Source organism: Sphaeroforma arctica (assembly GCF_001186125.1).
Source record: "Sphaeroforma arctica JP610 unplaced genomic scaffold supercont1.46, whole genome shotgun sequence".
NCBI lineage: Eukaryota > Ichthyosporea > Ichthyophonida > Sphaeroforma > Sphaeroforma arctica.
The window spans coordinates 147,875-163,317 of NW_014040512.1; the positions used below are offsets into that span (position 1 = coordinate 147,875).

At 42.1% G+C, this 15,443-nt stretch overlaps 3 protein-coding genes across 3 annotated transcripts; all 3 read right to left on the bottom strand.

The window, feature by feature from the left end:
- Window positions 1-37: 37 nt before the first annotated feature.
- SARC_01204 (hypothetical protein) lies at window positions 38-4,408 on the bottom strand. The gene is made up of 2 exons (XM_014305094.1): window positions 3,594-4,408; window positions 38-1,909 (listed from the first exon to the last, which is right to left on the bottom strand). Exons 1-2 carry the CDS (start codon window positions 3,799-3,801, stop codon window positions 633-635), a joined length of 1,485 nt encoding a protein of 494 aa, XP_014160569.1. The 5' UTR covers window positions 3,802-4,408; the 3' UTR covers window positions 38-632.
- A 2,030-nt stretch (window positions 4,409-6,438) lies between these two features.
- SARC_01205 (hypothetical protein) lies at window positions 6,439-10,128 on the bottom strand. Its single transcript, XM_014305095.1, has 7 exons — window positions 9,926-10,128; window positions 9,129-9,231; window positions 8,483-8,597; window positions 7,744-7,877; window positions 7,344-7,429; window positions 7,052-7,159; window positions 6,439-6,703 (listed from the first exon to the last, which is right to left on the bottom strand). Exons 1-7 carry the CDS (start codon window positions 10,031-10,033, stop codon window positions 6,608-6,610), a joined length of 750 nt encoding a protein of 249 aa, XP_014160570.1. The 5' UTR covers window positions 10,034-10,128; the 3' UTR covers window positions 6,439-6,607.
- A 1,304-nt stretch (window positions 10,129-11,432) lies between these two features.
- On the bottom strand, window positions 11,433-15,153 carry SARC_01206 (hypothetical protein). The gene is made up of 5 exons (XM_014305096.1): window positions 14,800-15,153; window positions 13,593-13,827; window positions 13,235-13,346; window positions 12,471-12,590; window positions 11,433-11,592 (listed from the first exon to the last, which is right to left on the bottom strand). Exons 1-5 carry the CDS (start codon window positions 15,020-15,022, stop codon window positions 11,530-11,532), a joined length of 753 nt encoding a protein of 250 aa, XP_014160571.1. The 5' UTR covers window positions 15,023-15,153; the 3' UTR covers window positions 11,433-11,529.
- Between the last annotated feature and the right edge of the window lie 290 nt (window positions 15,154-15,443).

Consider the following 15,443-nt stretch of genomic DNA (forward strand, 5'->3'; position numbering starts at 1 on the left):
TAAAACGGTTCCTGAAGCTTTTAAAATAGTTTCTAGCTTTTAATTCCCTTTTTTGTGTGTTTTTTTCTTACCGCTTGCATATTTTTTTCTTCCACCTTTTTAGGCTAGCGCTTGACCCCGCCGCAGGAGTAATAATCAAGACTTACCTGTAGATGGTTTGTTCCATTCGAGAACAACTGACGTTTCCTCGCGAGGCTCTTGGTTTATTTTTATTTGTATATCACTTGGTTTACATCTGCCATATTTGCGCTGCTTCTCTGTTCCCGACTTGTACGTACTGTCCAACTTTATTAAACATGCCTAATCCGATTCATCGGGACCTTTTCTTTGATATATCGCGAGATGATGGATTACCAGATCTTTTTAATACTTAATTTTGAAAATGAGTCCCACTAGTGCTTCAGGTTTGGACAAGACGTACTTGCTCCTCGCCATTGTACTGTAAATCTCGATCCCACATCTAATATATATCCAAAATTTCATTTTCATTTGATTGCCACCATCGATTTCGCGCTGGTCTGAATTATATATATATAATCTTCTCGTTCTAGCTTCCCATGCGGCTCAGAGGATGATCGCGTACCGCGGAGGAGAATTATTTTATCAACGAAAACTTGCACAATAACTAACTCCTAATACGTACGCACGGGAAGCTCTCGATTCAGCACAACAGACACAGAGTTCTCCGTTGTTTTCGAGTGCAACTCGATCGGCTCTTTTTGATGGAAATTTAACAACTCGGCAACGCTATCAAATTTCTTGTCCGGTACTATATAAACTTTCGCACTTTCTTTGTGGACACGTGTATGACACACTCTCTTATCAGTTACAAACGACACTGTGATACTACCCTCGCTGCTGGCGCTAGACCGAACTAAGTAGTCTCCCTCAGCGCCACCCACAGTAATTAGGAAGGCCTCTGCTTCTTTTTTATCCATCTGCTCGACGTATACCCCCCCGATTACGCTGCACTTCCACCCATCTAATACGCCTGTGGCGCCTGAAGCAGCAGTCTCAAGAGTCGTGATATTACGTACACTACCACTCGTATCTGAGTGTGTGCGAGTATGGTGTGGCTGTGGGGACTTGTCATGCGATTGCGGGATTGAAGACGTGGATACAGGTCTTTCTTTCGCTTCCAGAACGCCAAGCAGCCTAGAGGGCCGTGCGGGTACTGGAGGGCTAACATTAGTGTGCATCGCCGCGCTGCGGAATGGTTTTATATCCGTGTATCCGTCTGAAGACGTGTGTGGGTGCGGACGAGGTTTGGGGCTTGGGGCTTTTCTAACATTCTCCCCTGTACTGTCCACATTCTTACTGTGGTCCTCACCACGCGCAACGGGTAGTACGCTGGCTGACATAGCACGCTTGGGTCTGGGCGGAGGCTTCTCCTGCTGTTGCTGCAATGCGGTGGCTCTGAGCAGGCTATCTGCGGAGGACGCTTGCATTAAAAGTATGGCAGGTGTGACACTCAACGCTGGGTCTGATTTGGGAGTTAGCATCGGCTGTAGAGTACCAAGGCGTGTCGACATTGCACCCGCACTGGTACTTCTGGGTGAAGAGCGGGACGCCAGGGGCAGTACTCTTAAACCGGGATCCCGCTTTTGCGGCTTGAGCCTCGGGGCCAGACAGCAGGGCCTAAGGCCGTTGTAGCACTGAGCGTGTATGTTGTAGTCGCAGTCAATACATTTCATTCCTTGCGATCTAGTCCCAGACAGCATCTTGGAACACACGGTGCAGCACGTGGGCTTCGTATATCTGTGTGCACGGAAGGTGTGCATATTTGGCGGGTAGAGCAGAACGTCTATGAGCCTTGGATAGTTCTTTTCCAGGCATCTGGGAGGAGGCTTCTCGCTGAGAGTGGGGAGCAGTGCCATATCCACATCAAGTAGTCGTTCCGGGCACAAATCTAATATAAACAGCGAAAGTGACATCATACGAGGTTAATTAAGGAACGCGTAGTTGGATCGAGCAAACGCGTTTGATCATCATCTATGCAAGTTATACCCTAATATATACGTACGTGTCAGTGTCTATATATATATATGCATATTCGTGTATCGGCTATAAATTATGAAAACTTTTATTGTTTATATAAGCACAATGGACATATCACAAAGACACAAGTAGGGATGACTATGCACAACTTCCGATATAGCATACAACAAAACACCTTCGTCCACTATGACATATTTTTATAGACTAAATGCTCGCATACAATTGAAATAATGTACAGTACTCATTGTAGCTATATTTAAGGAAGGTGAAATGGTGAACATATCAATGGAGACCTTTATGGACTTCAGTATACAAGCTCCATATATGGACTTACAGTGCGCGTTTAGCAACTTGAAGGAAATGTACATGTACACATCCGGAAAGAAATACAACCATCATTCGCCTTAAATATCTGGTTTAAAACGCAAGTTAAAGAGCTGTTTGCATGATGTACAACTTAATGCATCTACTTCTATTTGCATATTTTTCTTTGCATAAGTACATATTAAAACAAATTTCTCGACGTGTATACATATGTCCACCATTTTGCATCTATGCATACAAACTTCATCATATAGGTATGTACCTTAAACATAAGACATTCTCTACATAAAAAATTTATGTCGTAATAAAAATAAATAAACATAAACATTAATGCTACTTATATATATATATATATATACATACTGTATATGTATAAATGTATTTATGCTTCTGATATAGACATAAATACTCTCACACAATCACATGTATATGGCATACGATAGTGTATATAATATACATCGAAGAAAATTTACACACACACACACACACACATATATATATATATGTATACATATATACATACGTATATATATATATATACATATATAAATGTGTATATGTATACAGATATATATATATATATATATATATATATATATNNACACTACATAGTATACACACACATAATATATATATATACATATATATATATATATATAATACTATTTATAGATATAAGCATATACATATATACATACATACATATATACATATATATATATTTATGATAAAAAAATATAATAATATATAATAATATATAAATGATAATATATATATATATATATATATATTTATATATATATATACACATATATATACAAATGCTATATTATATATATATATATATATATATATATATACGCATTTGTATTTATCTGTACAAAAATGGATATAATATGCTTACATAATGCAGTAATTACAAAGAATAAACTGTATTAGATACACACTGACACTTGGTACATCTGAAAGAGAATACATTAACATGTACAACACAACATATATTTACGTGCATATAAGTTCATATATACAACATATAATATATATATATATATATATATATTTATACAGATACATAAAAATGTATAATATATAGGAACAAACACAGTACTATGTTTGGCTCGTCATATCCAAATTCCATGAAGGTATAAACTCCTAAAACTCGTTGACAGACAGTCAACTTCTATCACAAAAGTATGAAAATCGAATGAAATGAAAATACGTACAAGAGCTGTACTACTATAGATACTAAATATTGTACTCTCACTACAAACCTGGAGTTTTTTCCAGGCACCTGGCATGGACAGTAAAATCACACTCTCCACATTTTACCCCTCGCTCACTAATTGTAGATATCATCTTATCACACAGACTGCAGAACATAATACTCGAGAAGTCAGCTTCGCGCCACTGGTGTCTCAACGCATCGTCAGACACGCTCTTGGCCTCCACTGCTACTGGAGAGACGATATCTTGAAGCATGAAGACGACTTAATCAATGTACGCAATTATGAGTGAGACTTATATGCCTGATAGATAAATTGGGATCGGTGTGTAGTATGTTCCACCTTTACTTTCGGAATACTTGCGTATTGAGGTCTGATTAAAGGTCGAACCCTCTTTTAAAAGCCCTCGTGTTAGTGGCTTAATGTGTATTGTATTGGTATGTGAATTTGCACGTGTATGACAGTACTTGACTAGCGATAAAAAAGTGTTTGGTTATCAATGGAAGATAATGGTCAAATGAAGTATGTTCTCGCTCGAGTGTGTATGCAGTGTTATGTGCATGTTGACCGGAATCGTATGTATGCGAATATGGCATCGGAATGATATGTCTAAAACTCTTTTTAGATATGATCGAGTATGAGAGTACGTCCAGCGAGAGTTTACGTCTCTCACAGTCTCATAGTCACTCTCGGAGACGTAAGTTTCAAAGTTTTGTACAAAAAAAAACCACGGACCACCTGCCACCCGGCCCCAGTCAGTGGCAGTTGGCCACAGGACACAGGTCAATGAGATCACAGGTTACAGGTCCCCACGGCCCACGCCCCACCGGACCGCACTCCACCCCAGAGTGAGAGAGGCCCAGAGTGCCCCAGACTCAAAGGCTTCAGTTCTGAGTTCCAGCTTACTCGCCTCGCGAGTATCTTTTATACAAAATCTGATAAATCTCCTCGTCCGCAAAAGCCAAATTCAATTTGTTGTTGTTTTATACTATATTTCATTGGACAATAAGTGTATTCTTTTAAAAATAAAATGCTACCGATTATTGGATTAGACAGTCCAGTCACAGTGTTCGACAGTCCACTCACCACTGTCCATTGACCCCAAGGGCCCAGACTCCAGAGACTGAGAGTGTTCAACAACTGGAGCAGAGTCAACACTCAGGGCCTCTAAGGCTCACCGCTCAACTGCTTTTAAAAGGCTCAAGCTTACATGCTACGAGTCCAGTGACCAGTCAGCTGCTGAGCTGTCAGTCCACTATTTCACGTTTTACTTTTTTTGAGTTAAAACAACACCAAAAAAGCTGCACTAAATCATAGCCTTCTAATTAAAGTCTGAATGGTCAGAAATTCAGAATAACCCACCCGTCCAGGCGTCCACTCCCACCGTGTGTGTGTGTGTGGTCTGTGACTGAAGGAAATAATAAAATGATGCAAAACGATCCTGTCCCAGTCCTACTGTCCTATGGATATAGGGCAGGGGCCTGGGCCCTTGGCCCCTGGTGGGGGGATCGATGTCTTCAGAGAGAGGCGAGCCGTGCCCTCCTGTATGTGCAGGCCTGTGCACACTCCAGCAGTCCAGACCCCAGCATCAAGGCCATTCGAAAGAGGGGTGAGAGCCTGAGCCCTGGGGCCTGGGCTCCTGAGTCTGAGAGGTCATGAGTCATGAGTCATGACTCATGAGGTGTGAGAACTGCTATTTTTAAATTTAGGTCCTCCAGTACAAATTATATAATAAATCTGTATTCTGTATGTAGAAACCTTTTATTTTAACTATAAATGTATATTATAAAGGCCAAGTACACCCGATATTTATAAAAAACGTGAGTCATAGCTTTATCAGACTATCATTGCTCCTTCGGCAGCGTAGTGTAGCTTGGTGGATATATTACATATTTTAAATACAAAAATAGCAGTCTATTCTATGGGTCCAATAGGATACGAAAGTGATCATAATATAGAATTTTAGATCATCAGATTGTTTTTCTTGTTTAAAAAAAAGATAATGTCAAAAACTATGAAACACTACTCTCTCTGTAGTAGAGAGTAGAGTAGTACGGCCCAGGCCCACCAAGGGCCAGGGCTCTCTCTACTAGTAGAGGGGGGCCAGGGGGCAGGGGCCCAGGGCCCAGGGGTCAGGAATTCAGGATAAGAACTCAGGTCTCAGGAGTCAGGAGTCAGGGCTCAGGGCTCAGGAGTTAGGACTTAGGAAGACCCGAGACAGGCGAGGCTGAAGAGTGATAGGAGTCACAGACTCAGTCACTCTGCACTCAGGGGAAGTCCTAAAAATATTTAAAAAAAAATACACCTCGCGGCTGAGAGCCTGTCGGCTCTCTACTATGTACTATGTAGCGACTAGCATGGAGTCACAACTCCAAGTCACAACTCCAACTGTAGTCAACAGTCAACAGTCAACACAGCTCGCAACCGGCAACACAACCCACTCGCAAGTCGCAAATCGCCAGTTGCATCTTCGACTATACGTACTTTTGCGTAGACAGTGAGTCAGTATATGACTCTATGAGTCTGGGAGTCTGCTTTGTAATCCTGTGACTGTGACTCTGTGTTTTATCCTTTTTGTAAAACATACAATCACATACATATTTAGTTATTTACAGATGTCCATTTTGATAAATATAAAATGTAGATTGTACATAACGGCCAAGAAGAAGACTATCTGAATCTCTGACAATGGATGGCCCTCTAGTGAGAGAGCTTGAGAGAGTAGAGAGCAGAAGCACTATGCTCATTTCTTGTCAGATGATGAGGATAACCGGAGAAAGATTTTCATTTTTCAAACTTTTAGGCTTTAGGATTGTACAGTGACCAGTCACTGACCACACACAGTAATAGTTGTACTGAAAGTTCGAAGATATTCAACGTACATACATGCGGAGAGAATATGTCAATATGATGATTACGACTTGTTGAACCATGCACAATTTTACTTCCTCGCCAAACTGAAATAAAACATTTATTTGCAATATTGTAACTTTTCGGTTACAACTCTAGGGGTAAGGGGCCATCACCACGTTTTCCTCTTGCTCCAAGTACGCCCGAGCGCTTTACTCTCGGTAAGAACTGTTGGTGGGGCAGGCAGTCGGACGCTTGCCGGTGTACAGCTCGCACACAAGTGCAATGAGGTCACTCTGAGCAGCGGCCTGTAGTGAATAAAGTTGGTAACCATGGTAACAGCATGAGTAATAACATGAATAGCAACAGACCAGCCAGTGAGCTTGTGAGGGCTCGGTGAACGAATCAGGTCGCAGACTGGCAGATATCTAGAATATGCGGACAGCGATGTAATGTGCATAGAAGGTGTGGGTCAAGTTTCAAGTTATATATTACATCCCAGAATTTTAGATGCTATCAATTCCGAACCATTCTCACAGAGGATACCACATCTCAAAAATTGAATAAAGATACAAAGTGAACAGTCTAATGCAAAATTCTAGACAAGTATTGCGCATGTTCCCACAAGTCAACAGGACCCACGTGTATATAGTTACCTGTAGCTCGTCGGTGTGCTTATCGTTTACTACGATCCATGGTACGTATTTATGCGGTGGCTTCAAGCTCATAGTTTTAACCGCATTCTCGTGGATGAGTTTTTTACCCTATACGCGGAATGGCGATAGGAACGGCACAGATAAGTATGATCCAAAAGAAAGTTTCAACGACTCGGCGACAACGCTCGCATACTTGTCGCCCACTCACGTTAACAGACAGCAAGCCTCGCTATCGGAAAAATGATCCGGAATAAAATGACCAAGCTAATAATAAATATAGAGTTCAACATACCAAATCCGATGTGACGCAATGGCTGATGGCCACTATCTCCTCATCCGGCAACATAAGTATATTCTCACACTCACTCGCGGCCGATGCTGCATGTAACGTATAGTGTGCACTGATTCAGCGTTTTCAAGTACTCGGCCTAAGGCCCAGATCAGAGCGGGTATGAGTGTGCGATGAAGATTATGACCAATACATACAACGCTGGTTGGTTCGCAATGTGACGGGCAAATGCTCTCCATTTAGTGAAACATCGAGCCCCCTCCGCCTGCTATTCCGAATGAACGAATGTTCCTCTCGAACAATTTCCCGAACAGCCACCGAAGACACATGGCTACGGGTGACACAGGGCCGTCGCTACAAGACCAATAACTACCGCTACCATTCAGGTACGGGACTCACATACCGGGGTCTCGGGGGTTATCGATTTCTAGGCAACGGATGTAGGGGAACCACTTCTCAGAATCCTTGAGTACGTGCTTGGCACACGCCATCTGCAGGTTGCCACGGCATTCGTTGGGGCCATGCTGGCATTGGTAACTGTAGCAGGGAAACAAGTAAAGTGTAAGCATTGAGCGTACACCACGAGGTAGGTGTGGTTTTCATCAGCATCGAATGAATACGCCTCTATTGCTGAATAGTTTGACAAATATGTGTAACAAACTCGAGGATATTCCGTTAACGGAGATGGAGAAACATAGAATCCAGCAAATAAGACAGTGTATGTATTTTACCAGGAAGTAATATAATTCCACAATATTATTGAGTACTGATTATTTGATTATATATATATTTATAGAATTATATAATCATATAGTTTTATATATATATATATATATATATATATAGTCTGGTGAAGACAGAGGCACTTTCAACTATACAGCTGCATAGTCAAAGCACCAGAAGAGCGTAAATAAAACATTGTCCTTCGAATGTCCTCAAGCTGATTTTCGGATGAGAAAGAAACTACAGACAGCGTCATAACAATCCATTGTGTATTCCTATTTAGCTTGATACTCCCCAGAAAATATGTGCTTAAATATTTATTCGCAATGTGATACGTTTAAATTCGAAGCTGATTTCTTATACATCTTTGAAGTACTGTAGCGATAAGCTGACTATACAAGCAGAGCGTAAGCACATACCCATAGTCATCTGCAGCCGTGGGGTTCGGTATCTCGTGCGCATTTCCATAAGGGATTACATTGATCTCCATGATATCCCGGATGATAGGATCCTCCCACGCCTTGGTGAGGGCGCCTGGTTCCGAAGATCGGGATTGTGAGAAGTGAAATAGCATTACAGCGTTTATCGGAGCCATGGTAACACCGCTTCAGTACTGATTTTGGTGAAAAATGCCTCCCGTGTCTATTAAAGCACATGAGGCGAGAAAGCAACACTGTGCAAGCATTCTACAAAACGATCACACAAGCCGGGACAGTATTGTAGCATACACACCACACATACAATCTGAATTGCAATTATTAGCATATGCACCAGACACAAATCTAAGTATTAATCATTTAAAGTTGAAATAGAAAATCATCTCACAGGACACAAATGGAACTAATGCGCTTCACAAAGATTGTCGGCTGATGATTTGATCATCCCTCCCACAGTAACAAATACGCATCAAACGCGCGCAGTGGAGTGCCATCGGAGCAAATAGGCACCAGCTAGTCTGAGTGACTGAAGGAAGATCTAGACTGATGGTCACGTACGACTGCTAATATTGAAGAAAGTCCACTGTAGTATATGATACATCAATACATCACCAATACGAACTCACACCTTGAAGGAAAGTGCTGCAGAAGGGACACATGGACTCCATGTACAGCTCCACCTTGACCTTCTTAGGCTCGACATCTATCTCTTGTGCTGCAGACAATACACTCTACATAGCAAGCCATGATTTCGATATCACGTGCAGTTTGCGTTAATAGGCCTTAAATATTGTGTTCTGTTTAAAATACAAAGCTTGGGTGTATATGGTGAAACTTCTGTTTTTAGCTGGAGAGCTAGACTGACTATAGGGCTCAATCAAAGTCCAATCTCAACTCCATTCTAAGATACAAGTTCCATTCCAAAACCCATGTCTGCACGGGTGTCTGTTATATAGAGCTCAGGTTGTTGGTACCAAAGGGCATATGACTACTAGGCAAACTATCTCGATAAAACCTGAGGGAGTTTACTTTCCGTCGTGAGATTTACGCACACGTCCGTATTAAGTGCGATCTTGCTGAATGAGATCACTGTAATCGCACGAATTCCAAACTACCTTTACAATATCTATCGAAAACCGACAATATCGCCCAAGGAGAAACTAAAGTACAACGACGACGGACTTGTCATCGACGCATTCACTGCATTGAGCGCTATAAGTCTTGTCATCGAGAATTTATTTTCAGGCAAGTATAATACACTACAATAGTTGTGGTTATGCGGCTTTGGAACAAAGAGTAACCGGAGAAACTTTGCACTAAAACCGAATAACGACAACTCGAGTGTATGTAAAGAACAAACCAACTAATAACACAAATTAACTTAGATGCACCTATGAAGTCACCCTCTTGTGCGTACGCACATACCAATAGGTGAGCTCCACGGGCACGGGCTGTAGACATTCGCGCGGCTGCCTGGACAGTCGCATCGAGCGCCGTCAGGGCAAAGACAACTGCCGAAAGTAAACCTCGCATGATGGTGATGAGCTGATAACCCCCGAATAGTCAGACCTAGGGGAGAATCCGTATGGGACGAGCAAGGATGCGAATCACACAATAATACCTAATATTGATGTCAATAATAATAATATTTTAAAAATTAAGTAATATTTGGTTTGTTTTTGATTCTTCTTTTTTGAACAAAAATAAGTTAAAGAAAAACAAAAACAAAAACAATGTTGTATGTAAATATTTCCCTCAACAGAAGAAGAGACCTCAGGCTCCTGACCTGAGCCGCTCAGGTCAGGAGTCAGAGACTCAGGGCTCAGAGGCAGACCAAAAAAAAAGAAGCTAAGTTTAAAATAAATAAATAAAAATAGGGTATATTTAGAGGGCTAAATAATAAATATGCTATGATTTTTTGTATTCTGGAAAAAAAAAAAGCTATGTGCGATAAACAAAAAAAGAGTGAAAGGAGAAATCTCAAATCTTATCGCCACCTCTACTGTAGCGAACGACAAGTCCCACGGCCACCTACATACGCCACACGCCACCCACACAGTCACACCCGCCACAACTTATAAGAGCAAATATCAATGACCCATCACAACAAGAGATCCACCCACACAGTCACACCCGCCACAACTTATAAGAGCAAATATCAATGACCCATCACAACAAGAGATGTCGTACAACAGTAGGCATGAATGGATCATATCGCCACTTCTGTTGTAACGAACGACAAGTCCCATGTCCTCCTACGCCACACGCCACCCACACAGTTACACCTGCCACAACTTATACGAGCTAATATCAATGACCCATCACAACAAGAGATGTCGTACAACAGTGGGCATGTCATGATGTCGGCGTCTCGCCGAATATATATATAAAGCAGCCGCTCTCTCTTTATCTGTGGCGAAAGAAAGGGCCGCCCATAGGTTAGAAGCTGTATGGTGGATTTCATACAGGTATATTAACTATCAGACATCTTACAGGTAAAACAATCATCAGATATCATACAAATATATCAATTGTCAGACATCACACAAATACAATTGTCAGACATCACACAAATATATCAATTGTCAGACATCACACATATATCAATTATCAGACATCACACAAATATATCAATCGTCAGGTATCATACCGGTATATCAATTATCAGCTGGAGTTTCGGGGTTCGGGCTATATTTTTGAGTAAACAAACGTCTGGGGACGCTTCCGCGATGTAACTTGTAGGTAAAAGTAGATGGTCCAAAAACGTGTTGCATGCTATTGCTAGCTGGAATTAATGAAAGAGGTATGAGTGGACAGCAGGAGAATAGTATATCAGGACAAAGCATGTATTGCTACAAGGATAGGTTTACCTTGTACACACAAATACATATAGCCCGCGCGCATGTTCAACTGTGGATAGGCTCAACACTTATGGATATAATGCTCGTCTGAGTACACACGGACATGTAACCCAAATCTCGTTTATTTAAATTCAGGCTTTTCTATTTATAGTTCTTTATCTATACGCATCATCGCACTTGGAACACCCTTGAGAATTGATCGCCCGAGCCAACCACTACGAAGCCATCGCCCTGTATTTTGAACGCAAAGGCAAGTTAGACAATAAACAGTATTATACGAGAGCGTGAAATAACTGATGTTCATATTATAAGAGATCCGTAGTGGTATCGAGAATGATGATATAGACCATAACACTTTGTATAACTCCATATGGACAAATTTGACACTACGAATCGGATATATATAGTTCATGTATTCTAAACGCACCGGACTGTAATCACCATAATGACACTCAACACCTGAGCAAACTACACTATATTCTATTTTATCATGACACTAAAAGCGAGACTATGTTATATCGGGACACTATTAGCGAGGCTCACGAATGATTGTGCTGAGGTTATCAACACCTGACCACACTACAATATATTATATTACATCATGACACTATTAGCAAGACGACACGAATGAATGCGCTGAGGTTATCAACACCTGAGCACAGTACAATATTTTACATTATATCATGACACTCAACACCTCAGCACACTACAATATATTATATTATATCATGACACTATTAGCAAGACGACACGAATGAATGTGCTGATGCTATCAACACCTGACCACACTATAATATTTTACATTATATCATGACACTCAACACCTGAGCACACCACAATATATTAAATTATATCATGACACTCAACACCTGAGCACACTACATAATACTATACTATATCATGACACTATTAGCAAGACGACACGAATGAATGTGCTGAGGTTATAAACACCTGACCACACTACAATATATTATATTATATCGTGACACTATTAGCAAGACGACACGAATGAATGTGCTGAGGTTATCAACACCTGAGCACACTACAATGGAATCCATTGGAACACCTCATAGCGAGGTTACACCATTAAACAACAACCACACACTTACGGCAGATATGTCGCTGCAGAGGATAGACATGCTCTCTTGGTAATCGGCTACTGGGGTGCCTTGAGGTACTTTGAAGACATTGATCCAGCTGTCTTTGCCGGTGGTCAGTAACCATGGCGACTGGTGGAGTAATTGTGTGATAGATAGGAGTTGAGTGCTATCATACAATGTAATGAACTATGTATAGTAGCAAGGTATAGGTAGAACGGGAACGCGACATCCATCAAATTTCATACAGAGTTAACTTCATTGGAACAATTCGATGTACGTCACAGTGCAGTATGTACCACCAGTTGGTTGATACAGTCAGATGCAGTATACGTGGATATGAGTAGTACCCCAAAAGGCAGCCATGGCTATAGAGAAACGACCAAGGAGGCTGCTTTATTAGAGGACCATCATTCATAGCGAGCGAGTAGAGTAGCACAAATCGAAGAGATATGGCAACGCAAAATAATATATATACATATACAAATGAAATACACACACATATAGTACACATACAACACACATACAACGTATATAACACAGAAACCACATACATATATAGTGTGTATCCAACAAACCACCTGAAAATTGACAAGCCAATACTACGTGGCTGTACATACGCGTAGGCAAGTACATACACACACGTGTAGTATCATATACACACGTGTACAATGTGCACAGGATACCAAGCTCATGTGGCCAAGGCGCGGACCACCACATCATATCCGTGCTGTCTGTTGGCATCTGCCAACGGTACTCAAACACCCACAACTCACCCTTGAAGCAAACTTCAGCGACAAGACCGAACCCATGTGTTTGGAGATGGCAAAGTTCTGGTCTGTTTCCTTTCGGCCGGCGCTGAATATTCTGACCTCGTGATTCTCCAGTCTGTGCGTAGTACAGGTAAGAGCATAAACAGGCGAGCACCCGTCAGTAGGTATGTATGTGGTGTGATAATGGGAATAAGGCAGGCGGGTACATATGACTATGTATGGAAACGGACAAGAGGACAGAACTTAAGGAGGACAGAACTTTAGAAAAGGACAGAACTTTAGGACAAGGCCAGAACTTCAGGTCTCTCTTGTGCAGCTACCCAGCCCAGGGACATATGCCTGACCAAACAACATGACATACCCGGCCGCAAGCCATTTGTCCGGCCCAGCCCCGACCGAAAATACCGAGGACGGGAACGGGACATTATCGACCTGTTTGTACATGCGCAGGTCCCAAACCCTCACAAAGTGGTCCAGGCCTCCAGTGACGATGGAGTGGCCGTCCTTGAACACGTCCACACAGCTGACACCGTCGCGGTGGCCCATGAAGCTGTTCACCAATTGCTGGTTCCGCACATCCCATATATTTATCACACCTGCACAGCCGCAGACGGAGATGGATAAGGATAAGGATAAGGATAAGGGTAATGATAAAGATAAAGATAAGGGTAAGGACAAGGACAGGGATATGGGTGAGGATAAGGATAGGGGTAAGGACAAGGACAAGGATAGGGGTAAGGATAAGGATGAGTATAAGAATAAAAATAAAGATAAGGATACATGCACGGAGTATAGCATGCGTGTGTGACGTATCTGCTCTCTCGCGTACATCGATTACACGAATCTTGGAATGTGTGCACATAAGAGAATACACACATGGGCGCATGGCGCATACACGGATACCACAGGGAGAAGCAGATCATAACTGCACCCCGAAATGGTTAGAGAGCTGGTACTGTATAGCCCACACGCATGGAGCCCCACAGTACAAAGAGACGACCACAGCACCACAAGCTGCTGTATTCACATGCATGTGTATACATGATGAACAATACTATTGATATACAATACTCAACAAGCAATACACTAAAACACAATCACCCTAGAAAGACATCCTCCACACTTACTCGACGGTTTATATATATATATAATTGGACACATCCAAGCATATGAAGACGCTTGGTTTATCCGGAGGCTATATCATTGGTGAGGTATGAAAGTGGTGACTTTTGTATGCTTTTAGATACAACGCGTAGGCTGTCGGCGCTATATTATCCCATAAAAAACCAGCAGTAGCGTCGTTGATGTAAATATGCACTTGGGAATACCCATACATCCAAGCCAATGTTAGTACAAAAGAATATAAATTAACACGTACAGGTACATATACATATACACGCACATATACACCAACACGAACATACACACTATACACTACCAGGTACATACACACAAACATACACAAATACACTACTATGCACATACACATATACACTTAACACGCACATACACATATACACCAACACGCACGTACACACACACACCAGCACGCACGTACACGCACATACCATCACTACAACCCGAGATACACAACGGATTGCTACTCTGACCGCCGCCATGGGCCGTGACCGCCAGTGCATAGCACGCAGGCGCATCGCTCTTCAACAGACCCAACATAGTCGGCTGAGGCGCCGCTATATCCCAAAGCGTTAACTCTTGCGCCTCCCCTCCTACTATCAGACTCCCGCCGTCCGGCATCAGCTTACAGGCACGGATGTAGTGGTCGTACATGCAGTCTAAAGCCGCCAGTGGAGTGTCGTAGGTGTGGGTGTCTAGCGGACCGTCGTAGCCCTGGGGTGGGGATGTGATGTTCCATACCTTGACGCATCCTTTGCCACCTGTGTACACGGTGCGGTCGTCCTGACTCAGCGGAGAGGAGAGGAGAGAGGGGAGTGCAGGTGGATAGAGGTGTTCGTAGATTAGAGTACGTGGGGTTACCAACGGTGGAAGATGCCGACAGCTCGAGGCCGATGTATATTTATGAGTGTGGGTGTGATGGTGGTAGATAGATATGGGGTGGGATGTATATTTATGAGTGTGTGTGTGTTGGTGGTAGATAGATATGGGGTGGGATGTATATTTATGTGTGGTGTGTTGGTGGTAGATAGATATGGGGTGGGATGTATATTTATGAGTGTGTGTGTGTTGGTGG